General features: G+C 43.6%; 1 protein-coding gene across 2 annotated transcripts in view; it reads right to left on the bottom strand.

Moving 5' to 3' along the window:
- The window catches only part of ap2s1 (adaptor related protein complex 2 subunit sigma 1), an 84,838-nt gene extending 83,243 nt beyond the window's left edge, over nucleotides 1–1,595 (bottom strand). For both annotated transcript variants that reach the window (XR_013791186.1, XM_079515065.1), the window contains exons 1-2: nucleotides 1,417–1,595; nucleotides 594–743 (exon numbers count right to left, since the gene is read on the bottom strand). Coding sequence is in view for 1 of the 2 variants with exons in the window: in XM_079515065.1 (XP_079371191.1) it covers nucleotides 594–743; nucleotides 1,417–1,419 (153 nt within the window). In the remaining variant the exon portion in view is untranslated. The remainder of the gene's footprint in view (nucleotides 1–593; nucleotides 744–1,416) is intronic.
- Between the last annotated feature and the right edge of the window lie 18,769 nt (nucleotides 1,596–20,364).

The raw sequence follows: 20,364 nt of genomic DNA, 5'->3' as shown, positions 1-20,364 counted from the left end.
CTAAGCTATGCCACGCGCACCGCAAAAGGGCCGATTTCCGCATCGCAGCAACCAAGCTGTATACGACCGCAGCCTCGAAGTGGCTAATGTCATAACATCAGCTGGACAGACAGCAGGGAAGCCACAACAAAACACGGTCATTGAACCACGCACAGATACGTCGGAAACGAACGCAAACAACGGCCGTGAGGTTGCACCAGAGAAACATAACACAAAAAGGGTGCGGAACTCTGCCAACGCTGCCTGCATTGCAACGGCCGCGACACAGAAACATACACGTTACTAAAATAATAATATGGGGGTAAAACATAGACAAAAAGGGGGACAACGGAGACGTGACACATTACTATGTGATACAGATGATTTCCTGTTTTTTGGCTATATAGAAGTGTATATTTGTATGTCTCTAAATCTTATGATGAATTGAACAAGGTGGACCCTCTTGTAAACAAGTGTAGTGCTTTATTGGGTCGTCCACTCACAGTTACGTTTTTTTTTGTATACATACATACATACTTCAATCATGTAATCATTCCTTGTTGTTGGTTAATAAATCCAGTCCCAACTGGAGTGGACAAGTATAAGTACTTTACCTCCACAAAGTTGGTGTGTTTGGCATCACGGACAGTTACCACCGCATGTACTTCTTCAATCAGCTTCTGTTTCTCATCATCGTCAAACTGCATGTACCATTTGGCCAGCCGTGTCTTCCCTGCTCGGTTCTGGATCAGGATGAAGCGGATCTGCGGATCATGACAACATGGAGAAAGTGATGTTTTCATGGATAAATAGCACCTTTATCCAAGGCGCTTTACATAGATTGTGCATTACATCACCCATTCATACACACATTCATACACCGATGGGGGTGGAAACCATGCAAGGCACAAACTAGCACATCAGGAGCAATTAGTGGTTCAGTGTCTTGCTCAAGGACACTTCGACACCAACTCTGGGGGAGCCCGGGTTCGAACTGGCAACCTTGTGGCTATAACACTGACACAACTGCCATGATGGAAGTATTGTTCCAATCTACAGTATGTTTATTAACTAGATATTACTACTAACTATAGGTATAGTTCTTTAATCACGTTTGACTGTCCAGATAAATACATACATGATAATTATAGATAGATTAGATCTGGTAGGTATCTTTTCGGAAAGGGTACGCTGTTGTACTGCCGAGTATAGGGCTTTACAGTTGAACCACACCCATTCATTTGGCAAAGATAACACATTTTCATCTGGAAAAGTGTCGACAAGAGTAGACTCTCTTTTTGTACACTAGGAAATGCGATGAATATTGTACGACAGTAGTACAGTGTATTATATATAAAACTATGAATTAGCTTTAGCCTGCTATCGGTTATGTGCTATTGCTGGACTAATGGTTTAAAGATAAATAAACACTGTTACCATTGTCTTCTTCTATGTGTGGAGCTTTTTGAAGCTTCAAAATGAGCCGTTCTTCGACAAGTATGGAACACTTATCAAAATAAATACATCAGTAATGGTTTTAATTCTTTCGACCGCTGTCCGCTATCTTTCTCCGGAGCTATCAGGAAGTGCTGGTGTCCTGTCCAACGTGACGTCGAAACGAAATGCATGATGGGGCATGACGTTTGGATTTGGTTTTATTACAACCAACAGAGCACGTTGTAGGACTACCAGAACCAGCATGCATTGCGCTCCGTCTCTTTTGATGTCGTGCATTGGGTCACATGAGTGAACCAAAGGGCTATTATTATTTTCTTCTCACAGACAATCTTAGGTGCCAACCTGAACCATAACAACTGAACTAAGCCTGGCTGGAGTTAACGGGTTTTAGAAATAGGATACTGGTGTTGATACAAATTAAATTAAATTGGATTATGGAGGTAGTACTAGTCTAGGGTTGGGATGATGTGTAATGATTGTGTTTGTGTCATTTTAGGTGACTCAATTTCACTATTCAATCTTGGAAAATTGTCCTTCAGTATAGTGTGGATGGTTAATTGGCTAGTTAATTAGATGTATTATTCCTTTGTAAAATATATATTCTTAAAAAAAAATGAAGTCTGTTGTGCAAAACTTTGCAGTGGTGAAATTCGAACAATCTATGTGAGCAGAGGCTATCGGCAGTGTTTTTTCATAGCAAATAGCTGGGCACAATACACACCCATAGGCATATTAATATTTGACTGCATGAAACCGAAAAGAAAAACAAGATGGTCAACTTTTCTGAGGTTACATCACTTTGTTTTCCGCACAGTCAGGACTCGGAGGTTGTTTACTGGTCTGCTGCCTGCCGGGTAGTAGACGATGCACCACAGAACATTGTCCAGACAGCTTGGACAGCAAAGCTGCTCTCAACTGGACGTTTGGGGAGATGAGGGGGGGTGGGGGGGGGAGTGATTGTCAGAGATTGCACAACTCTGAGTGGGAGGAATGTGCTCTGGCCCCCGGGGACCTAGAAATATTTCAGCTGCAGAGGGAGAGAGTTGGGGTGGGATAGAGAAGAGAGGAAAAAAATAAATAAAGGGAATCCACTAGGGCACTGTGATATGCAGCAAAATTCTCAGTGTTAATTTCTGAGGATTTTACTGTGTATACTTGTTGGCACCTATATTTGCAGGCTATTTACCTACCAGTGCCACGGAGGGGGGGAAAAAACCACAGCTCTCTAGGTAAGAATTAATAAAACAGCAAGTTTGTGAAGCTTCACATCACATGTCCTGCAGTCCTATTTTAATTTGTAACCACGTGAACCCTGGGAAACCATTCGGAGTGAATAGCCCGATCTACAAGCTCACAACGTGCTGTGTGATCTACAGGCATGTGAGCCTGTAGTCAGTGGCGTGCACAGACATTTAGAGGGGCAGGTGCTCAAGTGGAAAAAAGGGCACTTTGTGCAGCGCGTGGAACCGGCTGGTTGCCTTAATAGTGTGAGATTTATAGAGTGCTCTAGCACCCCCTAGTGTCTATATGTGCACGCCACTGCCTGTAGTGTAGATCGACTATTTTCGGCAAAATTGTTTGGTGTAGAGAGGGAAAAAAGTAGGGGGCCCAGTATAGAGTAGGTACCCTGAAGGAGCCTGCTCTATGAAGTAGCTATATATTAGCTACATAAGGCAATGGTTCCCAAAGTGGGGTCCGGGGACCCCCAGGGGTCCTTGAGGGAGTTCCAGGGGGTCCCCAGCTAAATGATAGTTTGGAACCAAATGGACTATTACGGGTCTGTAACTTTAACTTTTATTTTACAATATAAATTGGGCTGGGCCGTGGCTCAGCGGTCCGGGCGCCTTGGCTGGTGGTCCAGTCTGGCAGTGTGCCGCGGGTTCGACTCCCGATCCCGACGGCCCTTGCTGCATGTCACCCCCCATCTCTCTCCCCATTTCCTGTCAGCCTGCTGTCTGTCCCTCCATAAAGAATATAAAATAAAGGCGAAAGCCACAAAAAAAAAACCAATATAAATTGGGGTCTTAGAGATAGAAATGCCATTAAATGGCGGACCGTAGCTTAATTCAGGTCAAACCTAGGGGCCATTGAAATTAAAATGGTTGAGAATCACTGCTAGAGAGCTGTAATTCTCTTATGGTGGTCCTTTTGGCATATGTTTTCAAATGGGGGGTCCGCGGGCTAATTAGTGTATATTTGGGGGTCCTTGATATGAAAAGGTTTGGGGATAACTGATATAAGGTTTAAGTGGTTAATAATAAATAGTTGTTCAGTGTTGACAGCATGTCACAGGGAACTGCTATAGCAGGCTCTAGTGGGAGAAAACTGACGTAAAACAGGCAGATTGTGAAACTAAAACTTTGACCCCTTGCTAATCTTGCTCTGTATGATTGGGGTCGTGCAAATATTGCTGAGAACACACTGGCTGACGATGTGATTGGACAGGAATCATGCAAACTGAGGCCACTGCACGTTGAACCATGGCCGACTGTGTGTTTAATGGAGGGCCACGGACATAACCTTTTAAATAACTCTCCCAAGTACACAATCTTATAATCCTTTAATCCCAATTTACAATGTTATAGCTATATATTAAGTGACCTTTCAAAAGCCGTCCACAGAGATGTGACTGATCAGGATAGAAATTCCCTCAGTATTTACAACCAGGTGTTTTCAGAGACCATGCATGAGCAAACTGTTGCATTGCATTCACATTCCTTTGCAGAGGTTGTGTGGACATCATTTATTAAACAAAATAAATGACATTAAGATTTGCCAAAAAAGGCCAGGCACCTAGGCTGGTAATCCAGCGGGTTCGAGTCCCGATCCTGACGATCTTTGCTGCGTGTCTTCCCCCATCTCTCTCCCCCTTTCCTGTCAAACTATACTGTCAATGGTCATGAGATGCTATAAAAATAGGGCTTGATTAAAAGTTTGTTTATATACCACTGACCTTGATGGATAAAGTTATGTATGTTATTGTTATGTATGGAATATATGCATATATGTTGTTAACCCATCTAGACTTTCAAGCACCAAACTGAATGTGTCCATATTTGTATATTATTTTTGTATTTTATTTTTTGGTTCGATGTAGGTAATGGGTATATGTGTATAACTGTGTCCTTTGTTCCACAACGTGTCTGAGCTGAGCTGTCTGTTTTGTTTTTTGTTTGTTTTGTTTTGTTTGTTTGTTTGTTTTTTCCTGTCTTGTCTTTGTCATAAAATGGAAAAATCAATAAAAATATTATTGAAAAAAAAAAGTATGTTTATTCGGTAGCACTTGCTATACATCCCATCCTACTATAAATGCGCTACATCTCTGTGTGTTTGCGTGTGTGTGTGTGTGTGTGTGTGTGTGTGTGTGTGTACGGTTGTAATGAACGTAACTCGACAACCGTTTGCCCCACCGACTTCCTATTCGACACAGGCGTTCCACACCCCCGCAGGGAGTGCAGTGCCCGGACTCGAGTCGGTCGGACCCACGGTTCTCCAGAACCCCCACAAAAGGCTCTAGGCAGGCTCTGCCAGTGGGCCTATTCAGCCTAAATCCCCTCACCTGTGCACTTTCCAATTAACCCCACACCTGACAATTCAGATTGTCAGTCAGATTGCCCTCTTCACACACAGGCAGATACAGAGATCTCCATGTGGGACACAGACAGACAGTTCAAACGGGTGCTATGACAAGTTGACAACGGGTATTATTAGGTTCCCAAGTTGCATCGTTCTCAAGTAGGCCGGTAGTCGACAGGCACGTACAGGTCGTGTCTATAATGCATTATAAACATACTAGTGTATTATGATTTTTGTATAACACTGTATCATTATAATCACTCATAACTCATACATTCTAATGATTTATTACAATAATCATAACACATTATAAAACATTTTGTAATGACTTATAAGGTCAAGTATAATTGCAATTTAATATGCTTATAATAGTATTTACCGTAATTACAGTTATAACTAGAACTGCACTCTGTCGAGTGCCTACTTGCTTGTTGCATACAAGTAGGCCATAAATGCCATTAAATGGCCTACTAGTGTGCAAGCAGAGCGTGCAAGTACTGTCGACCGCTACAAACTGTCAAATCTCAGCTTCTCTGTGAAAGAACGTTTGAAATATTGAATTATTAGATTTAGCTATTTGCTACGTACCTTTTGGAGGTAAAAAAGTATGAAGTATGGTAAAAGTTTCTATCTATAAAAGAAATACAGTTCTATCGATTTAGAAGTGTCCTGGATCCCTTTTTAGTTTCTCAAAAGAAAGAAAATCATCTATCTGATGAAAATAAATGTTGTAATTAATACGGATGAGTGACGGCTTTCGATGGTGACGTATGTCGATCAGTGTCGGGTGGATTAAAGGAAATGCCTCTATGTATATGTAATTTGTAAGTTGATTAGCGGTATACTGTGGTTACTTTGCGTATGCCTCGTTTGATGCGTATCGTAGCACCATATGACATCGGGGTATAACTGGTACAACTAGCTATCAATGATGACGTAATAAAGATGTGGAATAAAGGACCCAATGCCAGGGTGTAATTGGTTTCCGATGGTGACGTAATGACGATATGTTTTAGTGTCGGAGGATTAAAGGTAATGCCCCTATGTATGTAATCTGACACCACTGCCATATCAAGCACAAGTAGTCATTACGTCATACGCTGGCACGGCGCATATGCATCAAACATCGACGCACTGGACGAAAACTATTACTTGCGCGCTCTGCATGCGCAAGTAACTACTCAAGAGTGAGGTCACGTGGACGCATCCGCCTTGGTGGCAGCAGACTGCTGGGAGAGCGCTGGCGCTTTGGCATGGGGGGGTCAGATCAACATATGGAATGAATTCTGTACTGATCATATACTGTATGGAGCGTGTCTTGAGTGTACAGGGTTTGATGAGGTCAGATCAACATAAGGAATGTCAGCTCCATATATGGAGATCTAAGGGTGGCAGCGGGGGCAGTGTCTTGAGTGTACAGGGTTTGATGAGGTCTTGCCATATATGGAGCGTGTCTTGAGTGTACATGGTTTGATGAGGTCAGATCAACATATGGAATGTCAGAACATGTCAGATGTTCTGACATTCCATATGTTGATCTGACCACCTCCATATATGGAGATCTAAGGGTGGCAGTGGGGGCAGTGGCATTATAAAATGATGTGTAAAATTTGAATTACCGTTAACACTTTATGTGGCTGTGCGATACAAAAATACGTAAATGTTTATGCCAAATATGAATATGACTGTGGATACGGTACCCACTTGTAATTTGATATTTTTAAGTGTTAGCAACAGCAAACAGCACATTATAGGTAAACAATGCTCTTACTTTACATGCCACAGACCAGAAGACAGAGCACTCTGGCCACGTTCAGGTGTTTAGACAGATATCTGGTGTTGTGTTTATAGGCAGTTGTGTCCGCTCTCAAACGAGCAAGCTTGCTCGGCCGGGCAACATGAAAGCAAACTCCACCTGCCCGAAAGTTTTATTTACCTGCAGCCAGGGGCAGGTGGACAACCCTTAGACCCCTTTTCCACCGGTTGGTTCCCAACTAGACCTGTACGTGCCCGTCGCAGTCGGCCACCGGCCTACTTGGGAACGATGCAACTTGGGAACCTAATGATATTGACATTGCCATAGCACCCGTTTTAACTGTCAGCCAGTGTCCCACATGGAGATCTGTGTATGTGCCTGTGTGCCTGTGTGTGTGTGAAGACTGCAAACTGAAAAGTGTACTTGGCAATCAATTGGGCCCACTGGCAGAGCCTGATTGGTTGAGCCTCAATTGGCTGAGGCAGAGGTTGGAAATTGCACAGGTGAAAGGAGTTGGCCTCATTATGCCCACTGGCAGATCCTGTCCCAGGTGAAAGGAGTTGGCCTCATTAGGCCCACTGGCAGAGCCTGAGCAGCTAGAGCCTTTTGTGGTGATTCTGGAGAAGCGTGGGTCCGACCGACTCGATACCTGGCAAAGCACTCCCTGTGGGGGTGTGGAACGCGTGTGTCGAATGTGAAGTCGTGGGTCAAACGGTTCTCGAGTTTCGTGCATTACAACCGTACACGCACACACGTACGCACGCACACAGAGACGTGGCGCATTTATAGTAGGATGGGAACCGGTTCAGTTCTTTGTGGTTCCTAGTCCATGAGCCAGAGCTCCAAAATTGGAACGCTAATTATGAATTGAGTGGGCAAAACTATACCTATATTAAATTGTTTATAGGATCAATATAAGTAAATGAATATATGATAACCCTTCTACAGTAGTAGCTTTTTCATATTTCCTATTTTTTGCATATTTTCCTATATAAACCCTCATTTGCATATTTAAACAAATAAAATGTGTAATACAATAAATCATTGTCTTCGTGTAAGTATCAACTGGGGAAGTTGCATGGTGATAACAATTTAATATAGGTATGGTTTTGCCCACTCAATTCATAATTAACGTTCCAATTTTGAAGCTCTGGCTCATGGACTAACAAGCACAAAAAACTGAACTGGTTCCCATTGGGAACCAAGTGGTGGAAAAGGGGTCTTTACTCTTTAGTGTCAACGCCTGACTCTTATGAATTATAATCATGTTAAAATGTAATTATAAGTCATTATATAAGTGGTCATTTTATGCAATATAGAGAATTATATTATAATTATATTACATGAATTACTTGACCTTAAAAGTCATTAGGAAATGCTTTATAATGTGTTATGATTATTTTTTATAAATCATTATTATTAGTATTTAAATTGTGAGTGCTTATATTATAACTATAATTATGCGGCACCACCATGGGCTATAGGTGGAGCCTGCGGAACCATGCATTGCGGCTCGAGAATCCACCATTCCTGAATGAAGTGCCTGGTGCTGGGAGTCTGGTGCAACGCACAGGGGCTGTACCTGGTGAGAGCAGGAGCGGACCTGGTGAGACGTAGAAGGGACCTGGACAGGAGTCAACCCACAGAGCCTAGTCCTTCCTCGCGCCGGAATTGCCTCCCAGTCCCGGCAGAGTAGTTCAGGAGGAACGGATTGTGTGGCCCTGGTTTTTCCCTAATGGGACTGATCGAGGGTAGCTACTGGGACGTAAGTTCGGGACTTGATCACCCCGGCTGGGTCACCTGAGTGAGGGGTATGATGTTGGGAGACCCGAAACCCTGATGACCTTGGGATACATCACTGAGATCAGAATACGTCCCAGGTGCATCCATGGGATGTATTTTTGTTTTTATAATATAAGCAGATTATAATGCATTATAATTAGTAATTACTAGAGCTGTGCCCATTGGGCACTGGCCTACTTGGAATGATGCAAGTTGGAAATGCATGCTCCACCCAGTTATTACATGCGCAAGCAGAGCGAGCAAGTAATAGTTTTCGTCCAGTGCCGTTTGATGCGTATGCGCCGTGCCAGCGTATGACGTAATGACTACTTGTGCTTGATATGGCAGTGGTGTCAGATTACATACATGTAGGGCATTACCTTTAATCCTCCCGACACTAAAACATATCGTCATTACGTCACCATCGAAAACCAATTACACCCTGGCATTGGGTCCTTTAATCCACATCTTTATTATGTCATCATTGAGAGCTAGTTATACCAGTTATACCCTGACGTCATATGCTGCTACGATACATAGGCATACGCAAAGTAACCACAGTATACCGCTAATTAACTTACAAATTACATATACATATACATAGAGCACCTCTGTCGAGTGCCTACTTGCTTGTAGGCACTACAGTACTTGTGCGCTCTGCTTGCGCACTATGGCCTACTTGTGTGCAACAAGTAGGCACTCGACCGAGTGCAGTTCTAGTTATGTCTGTGTCTCTTAAGAGACATGCCTGACAAAGAATGGCCCAAATATGGAGTCTATGCAGATGTCAGAACCAATAAAGTTCAGGCCAGCTCCATATATGGAGATCTAGAGGTGATCAATTGGCTAATTTGGGCCCTGTTCAGAGCCTGGGCATGCAGGGGCCCTGGACAGGGACTGGGCAGAGGCTTTTGTGCTGGTTCTGGACAACCGGCTGTCCGACGGACTCGACACCGGGCACTGCACTCCCTGCAGTGTGGAACGCTTTGGGAGGTCCTTGAAATCGAAACAAATGTTTGAGAACCACTGGTGCAGAATGCTGCCTCAACGAGTGTTTCCATAGGCCTACCGGTATATTATATGGGAAAATAAATATTTAAAAAATAATGAATGAATGAGCTGTGATGATCAATAATAATAATAATAATAATAATAATAATAAGCATAATCATAAAAACATATTGGCATGATTTGAATACATTTCTCTTTGGCATTATGTTTCAAGATCAGCAATGTGTGTACTGTGTGTAATTGTGTCCATGCGCCACTGGGCGAGACCACGCTGGCGTGCAGAGCTTTTCTCTCTATTCTCTCCGAATAGGAGGCGATGCTGGATTCAGGAGAAGGTCTGGTCCGCCATTATTGGGGGAAAACACACACACACTTCTCTACTATATAGTACACACCGTACGTACACGTTTAGACAGACTGTACAGTTATATATCAACAGTAGGGTTAAAACAGAGGCCGTGCATTTCCACTGGTTTCTCGGCGTGTGAGTAAATACTAGGGCTGATCTCTCTGTGCGATCGCGTACAGCCTGTGGACTCTTGTTTTGGACACAACAAAGGAAATAATAATTGGTCAAAACAACGTGGTTGAACCGAGAGAGGAGAAAACACAAGGAAAGCAAGAGCTTTCTCTCTCCGTATAACGTGACGTCTCGGAGGAGAAAAGACTGAAGAGTTGAACAGCATTTTTGTACTGGGAGAGATTTTTGTTTTTTTTGTCTCTGAGGGAGAGAGCGAGGGAGAGAGGGAGACAACTACAAATGCAGTCGTTCTGAAAAACTTCACACTGGTCAACATGAAGACTTGACTTTCAAGGGAAGCATTTTGACATAATAGTCTATACTCTATATGGACTGAAAAGGGATACATGTATGTGAGTGTTTAGGGGAAGTTTTTTTTCCTCCTTTCTTTTCGTCTTTTTGAACCAGTCTTCCACCCCGGGGCTGTGAATCGAGGAGGACCTGGGAGAGAGAGAGAGAGAGGAATGCTCTGGTATGTAATGTAATGTTAGAATAATAATCATTTTTCCCCCCCTTTTGTAATAACATGTGAATGTGAGGCGATCTGGAGAACTATGCAACATCACTGGAGTTTTATTCGGCAAAGATGGTTTATTTATAACACTTTTCTCGACATTGTGGCATTGTTTGACTTGACTAGACTCTTTTATAGTGCTGTGGTTCTGTGAATAACAAGATATTGGCAATCAACCATGGACCCCGGGGCATGTGATTGGAAGCCTTTATTAGGATAATTACGATTGCCTGATGTTGTAAAGCATAAACCCGTTAGCCTACTGTCTGGAATAGCACACCCATGCTTAAAAGGGAGGAGGAAGAAAGCTGATATGGGCTATATAAAAAGTAAAATATATTTTATTAAAAAAAAAAACATGCACAGCAAACCTGGAATGCACTGGGCTTGTCAGGCCTGGGGAATTTTCCTCCATTTGCCTTTTAACATAATGGACTGCTTAATTTAAAAGCGTCACAAATATAGCTCCCTTGGTTTCTACCTCGTATAGAGATTTCTTTTAGCAACCTTATTTATTATTTCCCACTTTTGCTGACCATTTCCTGATCCAAGCAATTAGCCGAAAAAAGCTGAAAGCAATTAAGAGAAAATAAGGCTCAGTTACTTTGTCTAATAGTGTCTAATGTAATTGGTTTAGCTGTTAAGCATTTCGCTGGACACAAACAAGAGGCTTTATTTGTTATTTTAGGCGGGTGAAGGAGGGCATATTGTAAGCTGTTTAATGGCGAACTCCCTTATACCTTAATACTTTATTGCATGTTAAATGTCCCATTAACTTTCAATAAGTGTAATCCTATTAAAGTTTCATTTCAGACGGGCGTCTTTACTAAATGCACACAAACCCTCCTGCCGATGCTCGTAAATGCTAACATTTTTTATAATTTCACTTAACAGTGTTTGTCACATGAATTAACCAAATGCTACCAACCACCACCTTTTTAAAAATGGTTGCATTTGATGCTAGATATACCTACCAGCAGACCTACACTAGCAGACGCAGAATACACAAAGTCTGGATCCCTTGGCGATGCATGACAAGGAACCAGTCACACAATGATTGAATAGGGTACCATGATACAAATGGTTTACCAGCAGCACCAATGTATTTTTAGGACACTGACTGGTGTATTAAACCGTACTGCATACTGCTGGTCACTGCGTGGCCAGCAGCCACTCCCATTATACCAGCTAGGAGGCGGCATGTGGGAGATATCCTCTCATTTATTGTACTAACTGTGGCTAATCAGCTGCACATAAAGAGATGTGCATATATTTGTTTGAGTTCAGACCAAGATCAGAGTACCATTGTGCTTGTGATGATGAGTTCATATCAATTCAAGATTTACTCAGGCAATGTCTGTTCATTCATTATCTCTGAAACCAATTAGACGTGGCCATATTATGGCCTTAACACAGAGGTATGCAAGCACAGGGTTCGGTCTGTACAGTACACCTCCCCTCCTTCTATCTACTACAGTATAATAGTGGCAAGTGGAGCAGAAAGCAGTGTCAAGGATTCTAGCTACCTAATCTGAGAGAAGATATTCTAGCACAGATCAGAGGATGGGAGTGTCTGCCTTGTGATGCAGAATAGGCCTGATCTCTCTGTATACTTTCCTTGATCTCTATCAACTTAATTGGACAGAAGGTAGGGCTACACTATATATATATATATATATATATACTAGTCCTTACCCGTTCTGAATATATGGTAACGGGTTATTAATTATTATGTGTTGTTGCACACACACACACACACACACACACACACACACACACAGACCATAGTATGCCTCCTGCGATGCGATCCAAAAGTCCTCCACAGTGTACTGTGATTGTGAAGTTGTGTGTTCACGTTAACATGCCCCCGTCCAACTGTCAGAGCTGGCTTTCAGGTGCCTGTGCCACGCAACCCCCGCGTTGGGCGCGATGCTTCCCCAAAGAAGAAGTTCTGTCGACTGACGCAAGAGTAGCTAGTAGTATCGTAGCTAGTAGTATCGTTTTCCCCATGTGGACTGTGGGTCTGTTACGCGGAAAAGTGTGTCCCAGTATTAATCTGTGCCCGTCCCAACATGCAGTTCGCTGGTGACACTGGTGACACGTGATTTGCGGGGAGATGTGTGTTCAGGCTCAACATCTCAATGTTGCCCAAAAGTGATACAAAACAAGGATTATACAAATTGGGCCAGGCATTTAGACATTTACTAAAACAGGTTTACGTCTTGGTGGAAAATGAAAACTATCAAAGGTTAGACTATTTCACGACTAATCTGTAAAAACGTTATGCTATAGAGCGTTGCAGTCCCGCCCCCTTTCATGACGACGACGACGGGCCCAGGAAATGATTCCCCGTGCATTTTCCCCCATAGACATTTCAAAAACGTATTTATTTAAAGATCTGTAAGCCTCGAACAAAGCCAACTCGGACCGTGACAAATCATGACGACGAACACAATATCTTGGGCCGAACAAATAATTAGAAAGAAGGAAAAAAAGGGCAGGTTACAACACATTTTTTGTTGTTGTTTTTCTTCTTTGTAATTATTTGTTCGGCCCCAACATATTGTGTGTGTTGTCATGATTTGTCTCGATCCGAGTTGGCTTTGTCCGTGGTTTTAAAGCTGGTATAAGCAATAATATGTCAAATTTTTAATGGCCTTTTTATTTTTATTTTGGTATTCAGACAGCCAGCAATGGGTAGAACGCTCCCACAAAAAATGTTTGACTCTGTGACACATCTAGGGGCCACAATCTGCATTCAAAGATTTTCCTAGAAGCCTTGTCATTGGTCGATTTGCCTGTCTACTTCCTGATTGGTTAGTCATTTCGACCGGGTTTTGTTCGACCAATGACAAAGCTTCTAGGAACATCTTTGAATACAGATTGCGGCCCCTAGATGTGTTTTACTAAAAAATAAATAAAAAACAAAGTCATTACAATTTTGACACATTGCTTATAGCAGCTTTAAAGGTCTTTAAATAAATACTTTTTTGCAATGTCTATGAAGAAAAATGAATGGGGAATTATTTCCCCATTGGGCCTCCGCCTGTCGTCGTCATGAAAGGGGGCGGGACTGCGACACTATGGCCTCACTCACACCTTCGCATCTAGCATACAACATTGTTGGATGCTAGATGTAAACAAAGGGTAAGTGTCATGGCCGCCCCAATGCATTTCCAATGGTTTGACACAACATTTTTGTTGTACGGCTTTCGGCTGTGTTTCGACTGCCCCCCTCAGCCCCATACAACAAAAATGTTGTGTCAAACCATGTGACTCCCATTGGAAATGCATTGCGAGCTTGCATCAGTAAACAAGTCTCATGCATCAGCTATACAACAATCTGTTGTGCACGTGTGAGTGATTTAATGAGTTCTTGGTACAGCAACTAACTGGTCTTACAGGTGCACTCTGTGTTTACAGAGGTGTCATGTTGAGTCAGCCAGAACAGGCTTTTGAACTGACATTTCACCCTCTAGTCTAAAGGCACCCCAATCATTGCTTGTGTACATTCTTTTCAATTGTGATTCTTTCCAATTGGAGCTATTGAATTCTAAAGGCACCCCCAGTCATTGCTTGTGTACATTCTTTCCAATTGTGATTCTTTCCAATTGGAGCTATTGAATTTTAACCCAATTTCTGGGCGGGGACCCCTTTTGGTGTTAGCATTATGTTATGCTTTAGCTATTGAAAAATAGGAGATCTACAAGCTCATAGCGCTACGAGCTTGTAGGTCTGCTATTTTTGAAAAATCGAAGAACGACTGACATAGAAACATAGCTTTTTCAGAAAACTGTCAGGATGTAGAAGACATTTTTAGAATCTGATCTCAGGTCAAAATGGGCTAAAGGCACCCCATTAATCGTTGCTTGTGTACATTCTTTCCAATTGTGATTCTTTCCAATTGGAGCTATTGGATTTTAGATGCAGATCTGCATATACAGTATATGGTCAAATTATGTCAACTGCTATTCTTTTATATTGCAAAAATAATAGCACAGTCTATCCCAAACTCGAGAAATCTCATGTTTAGGAAACTTTAGGTAGTAATATCGCTGGAGGGGGGCGTCTACAGTGCCTATACCCTCGGTGGGGTTGGCAAAAGGGCCTTTCTGTGTGAAGTTTGCAATGTTCTCCCCGTGTCCTCTAGGGTAGGAAAAAAATACATGCCGCAATCCTGGTCTCTATAGAGCGTCGCAGTCCCCCCCGCCCCCCCTTTCATGACCACGAGCGGCCCAGAAGAGGGTTTCCCATTCATTTTCCCCATAGACGTTTCAGAAAGTATTTATTTAAAGAACTGTAAGCCTCGGACAAAGCCAACTCAGATGGTGACAAATCATGAAACACAATTTTTTTGGGCCGAACAAAATGTGTTCTAATTATTTGTCGTTTATTTCCATCCGAGTTGGCTTTGTCTGAGGCTTACAGGTCTTTAGATATTTAATTGGAAATTGTCTTCCATGCTGCTCGTTGGGGGCGGGACTATACTGCTCTATACTGCCTCACCCTGGCCAGCCTGGGGCGCCTGATGGAGGGGAAAGGAACCGGTAGGAATAACGTGTTCCTTGCAAACTCACCCCCCTGTCAGGTGAAAAGAAGCGGCTTGGACTCCTCATGCTGGCAGAGGGAGTGTAGCGCCCCCAGGATTACATTAGACAATTCACACTGGGTGAAAAAAAATGGGCTAAAAACAATCGTGGGATAAAAATGTAAGGAAGTTGTTTCAGTGCTGTTCAGCCCTGAAAGGAGGCGTCAGGTGTGGTAGGAACTGAGAACCGACACATCCACTTGCGCGCGCACGTACCCGTCTCTTCGGTGAGACAGACAGGTAAATGCATTAGCAGCTGTCAGCGCTTAAGTGCTCTGTCTGATTGGGTCCCTTTGCAGTGTGGCCACACCTCTCCAGGGAGCCCGTTCTCTCCCCTCTTCTTAATGGTGGTGCCATTTGCCCAGCAGCAGCCTATCATTGTACACGCTCCTGCTGCCTCTGGGTTGGCTATTGTGCTGCGAGTCCCTGAACTCCAGCGTGTTTATGAGATTAGAGGCGGGCAGGCCTCCTTGTCTATGAGGATAGAGTTGTGGATAATTCATTTGACGTGGACTGATTTTAGATCCAGGGAACAAAGGTGGGATTCTGTCACACACGAGGACAGATAAATTGTGGCGTTCCAGAACACTTAAAATTAAATATTAACAGGAGTAGGGGAACTAGAAGCCGAAAGTATACACCTCTCATAATGGGTTTTAATGCCAATTCCCGGACTTGGGTGTTCTCAATATTATAATTAGTAATCAAATGAGAAAGGTACAGTAATTGGGGAAGTACTGGATGCTAGTGTTGGTGTCAAACAAACATAATTAGGTCCAGCTGTGACCAGGGGATTCTAACGAGGGAAGACACATTCCTGGCCAGCAACACCTTTCTTCACTTTTGAAACCTTGCCCGTCATGTCGTCTTCCGTCTGCGTCAACCTCAGGCTTTCACTTCCACCAGCCACCTTGCTGCCGAATAATTCTCTCCTTTAACCCATTTTGGGGCGGGAACCCCTTTTGGTGTTAGCATTATGTTGTGCTTTAGCTATTGAAAGAATAGCAGATCTACAAGCTCATAGCGCGCCACCGAGTGGCGAGCTACGAGCTTGTAGGTCTGCTATTTTTTTTAAATCGAAGAACGACTGACATAGAAACATAGCTTTTTCAGAAAACTGTCAGGATGTAGAAGACATTTTTAGAATCTGATCTCGGGTCAAAATGGGTTAACCTGCAGGTTTCACAGTGAGTATCGGCCAACAATGGTTGCCTTGTTCCAGCAGCCGATTATTAGCCAGAGAGAAGTGCATTCTGGGACGATTGTATCTGAATTTCCATTATAAAGTGTGGCTGCCTCAGTTGAACTGGGGTTCTCTTCTCTCCCCACGGTTTGCAGCTCAGTCCATCTTTGCATATTTACAGACTGGGGCTGGCTCAGTATGAAACGGAAGCCTTTTAGTCCATCCTTATTCTGGGAGACTGACTCCCTGTTTTAACCACTTGAACCCTAGGTCCTAGCGTCCCTATTCGGTGGGCAACATTTGTGCAAAAAGGCAGATCTACCACCAGCTCACATCTCAACACCCACAACACTGATCTAAACTCACAGCATGTTTGGACTAGCAGTGGGTTTCAACCTTTACTTTAAATGCTTAGTATGAGGTATATACAGCAATACAGCAGCCTTGTGTTCATAAAACAGAAAGATTGGGTATAGGGTAAGACTGATGTTATGTATCTTTCAGGACCTTTCACTACTTCGTCTCACGCCGGGGCTCCACCGGACGCGTTGCGGCTCCGTCGCGTGCGTCAAAAAACAAACCGGGGCAATTTTTATGCAGTCACGCAACGCAACGCAACGCGGGCAGTGGAGCCATCCTTCATTGATTAAAAATCACACCCGTGTGAACTGAGTGGTGTAAGGTCTTATATAGACTGATCAGCTGTGGTCTGACGTAATGAAATCACACCCGGATGAACTGGGTGACCATAGCAACCATGCTCATTTTTTCTGCACAGACAGACTAACAAAGCCAGTTGTAGGAGTGGTTTACACCACTCAAAAAGGGAACATTCCCTGACGGTGACGGAGACGCGACGCTGACGCGCCCGGTGGAGCCCCGGCGTCAACCATTACTCTATGGCTCTGGTCTCAGCCACCGCGGTGGATATTTTGACATTCCGTTTTTTTCTTTTTTTTTGGGGGAATGTTGCCACTACTGTTTGAGCAGCCATAAACTACACAGGTTCATTCTGATGTTCTGGGCATCTTTGTAATGTTAGTGTTCGTAAAAAGCAGGTAAAGGAGTGAGGTTTGAGCAGACCAACATCAGTCACTCTACCATTTCAATGTAGTAGAAGAGGTGCGGGTTTACCCCGCAGCTATGTCGGCTCCGCCTAGTTAGTATAGTTTACTGCGACCTTCGGTCGCAACAACAATAATAATAATATATAAGCATATAAATTAAGCATAACCACGTTCAACCTAGCATCCCTATTTTAAGCATGCAATTATAAGCAAAAAAATCGTCTATTTATTTTTCGCTACTTTTGCATGAGTGTCGTACGACAGTACAAAATGGGGCTTAAGTGGTTAAGTGGGTGTGGTCACAATTCATAGGACACACACGCACGCACACGCACACTTCTCCAAAAGCTCTTTGTAACAAATGGTGCACCCGAGAGCATTGGAGAGATTCCTACAGCTCAATCAACGTTCGCTCTGAAAGAATATATACCTATTCAAAGAGTTGTGCCGCATTTTTACGATTTTTCAAAAAAATAGCAGACCTACAAGTTCATAGCGCGCCACTCGGTGGCGCGCTATGAGCTTGTAGATCTGCTATTTTTCAATAGCTAAAGTATAACAGAATGCTTGAAACACCAAAAGGGGTTCCCGCCCAAAATGGGTTAACCCATTTAGGCCTGACGTCGAAATAAAAAAAAATGTCTTCTAAATTCTGACAGTTTTCTGAAATACCTCATGTTTTCTGTATCGGTGGTGCTCAATATTTCATGTCAAGGACCCCCAGAATTATATTGATATTGGCTGCCGGCCGCATATGAAAATATGTAGTTCCAGGGACCTCCCCCCCAGAAGCAAAGATTTGAGTTAAAAACGCTCTGAAAATAATATATATTCAAAGATTTTGCGCCACATTTTCACGACTTTTCAAAAATAGCAGATCTACAAGCTCATAGCGCGCCACTCGGTGGCGCGCTACAAGCTCATAGCGCGCCACTCGGTGGCGCGCTATGAGCTTGTAGATCTGCTATTTTTCAATAGCTAAAGCATAACATAATGCTAACACCAAAAGGGGTTCCCGCCCAAAATGGGTTAATAATGGTTTGTGTGAGGGCAGTTTTTTAGTCGGCCCGCCGTGTTTCTTTGTGACAAAAGGCCGGGCGGCGGTGGTGGCGGTTTGTTTTGGAATGAATGGGTGCCGTGGAGATGAAGTGGCAGGATGTAGGCCACGGGTGGAATGGTGACCTCTGGACGTTTAGCGGCTCTGCTTTGCTGCGTCCAGACATGCCATTACGCAACAGATTTGGAACCAGAGGGGACGACCATTAAGTAACGAGGACGAGGAAACATGAGCAAGGCAAGAGGGGGGAAAGAGACACACACACACACAAAAAAAGAGGGCGAATGAGAGAATGGCACACAACGGTGGAGACAGTCAAATGGGAGAGAGAGAGCTTGAAGAAAGGAAGTAATGAGAGAGAGAGAGAGAGAAAGAGAGAGAGCTTGAAGAAAGGAAGTAATAAGGGGAGGAGAGAGAGAGAGAGAATCACCATTCAGGCTGCGCTGCTGGTATGTGCCCTTTCAGCTCTGTGCTCTGAGGGGGATCAACCAATCAATGACAGCCATCGTAACCCTGCCGCGTCGGTATGGCCGCGGCAGAATCCCATGACTCAGCATGTCCATAGATAAGCGGTTATGACTGAAACACTGGCCAATGAAACGAGGACACTAACCTGGGTTTCCCACACCACCACAGACCAATCCGGAGTGGTGGTGTTCACCACAATGAGGCCCTGTTTTGGGCATGTCGTTCAAGGTGAAAAACGTCCCCCCCCCCCCCCCCCTAGATATCGGCATTTTTGAACAAACGCTTGTAGATTGACTATTTAACTTTTCTTGTGTGCAACGCTGTCATACAATGAAGTAAAACATATGGCTTAAGTGGTTGATTTAACTCTGAAAATGGTAAAAACCGACCCGTAATGGACCCATTATTTAGCCTATGAACACTGTGTACCAACCAACGTACCTTTTACAGCCCTATTCTTAACCCAAAAGCCGACATGTTTGTTTGGCACTGAATGTGTGCTACTACTATGTATAAGGGGTTGGAATGACATGAGTGCGTGTGAATTGTTTTGGTTTGCTGGTGGAGGAGGAGTATTTTGGTCTTGTGAGTGAGTGAGTGAGTGCCTCAGTGATCTTGGCTGAGGGCACTTTGAATGAATGGTGAGAGGCCAGAGAGGAGATGACAATGGGATCGAGGAGGAGGGCTCTCTGTTGTCACCTTTCCAAAGACGGCCCCGAATTCCACCCGCACAGGTATTAACCCATTTTAGGCCTGAGATCAGATTCTAAAAATGTCTTTTACATCCTGACAGTTTTCTGAAAAAGCTATGTTTCTATGTTAGTCGTTCTTCGATTTTTCAAAAATAGCAGACCTACAAGCTCGTAGCGCGCCACTCGGTGGCGCGCTACGAGCTTGTAGATCTGCTATTTTTCAATAGCTAAAGCATAACATAATGCTAACACCAAAAGGGGTTCCCGCCCAAAATGGGTTAAAGGATAACCTTGTGTGTGTGTGTGAGACACAACACCCGCATATACAGTAGTTATTGGCCAAGCTTCAACATTTTCAAATATTTTGTATTCGTTAGTCTAACAGACGTGTCAGTCAACTCGACCAAGCACTGTCTGCTACGTTCTTTCAATCTTCCTTTCCTCCATTTGAGACAGACTGAAGTGTATATGGCCTAGACTCTGTCGTTTGTGTCTGTCTCTGTCTGTCTGTCTCTCTCTGTCTGTCTCTCTCTCTCTGTCTGTCTCTCTCTCTCTGTCTGTCTCTGTCTCTCTCTCTCTCTCTCTCTCTCTATGTCTCTCTCTCTCTGGAGATTTCCCTGCGTGGCGCCCCTGTGTTTCCTGTAGGAAGTCCACCTACGGCACCCTGCTGTGTGTGTGTGTGTGTGTGTGTGTGTGTGTGTGTGTGTGTGTGT

This window comes from Electrona antarctica (genome assembly GCF_951216825.1).
Source record: "Electrona antarctica genome assembly, chromosome: 11".
NCBI classification, from domain to species: Eukaryota; Metazoa; Chordata; class Actinopteri; order Myctophiformes; family Myctophidae; genus Electrona; species Electrona antarctica.
The sequence above is the reverse complement of the archived record's forward strand: the minus strand, read 5'-3'. Positions and strand labels throughout refer to the sequence as shown.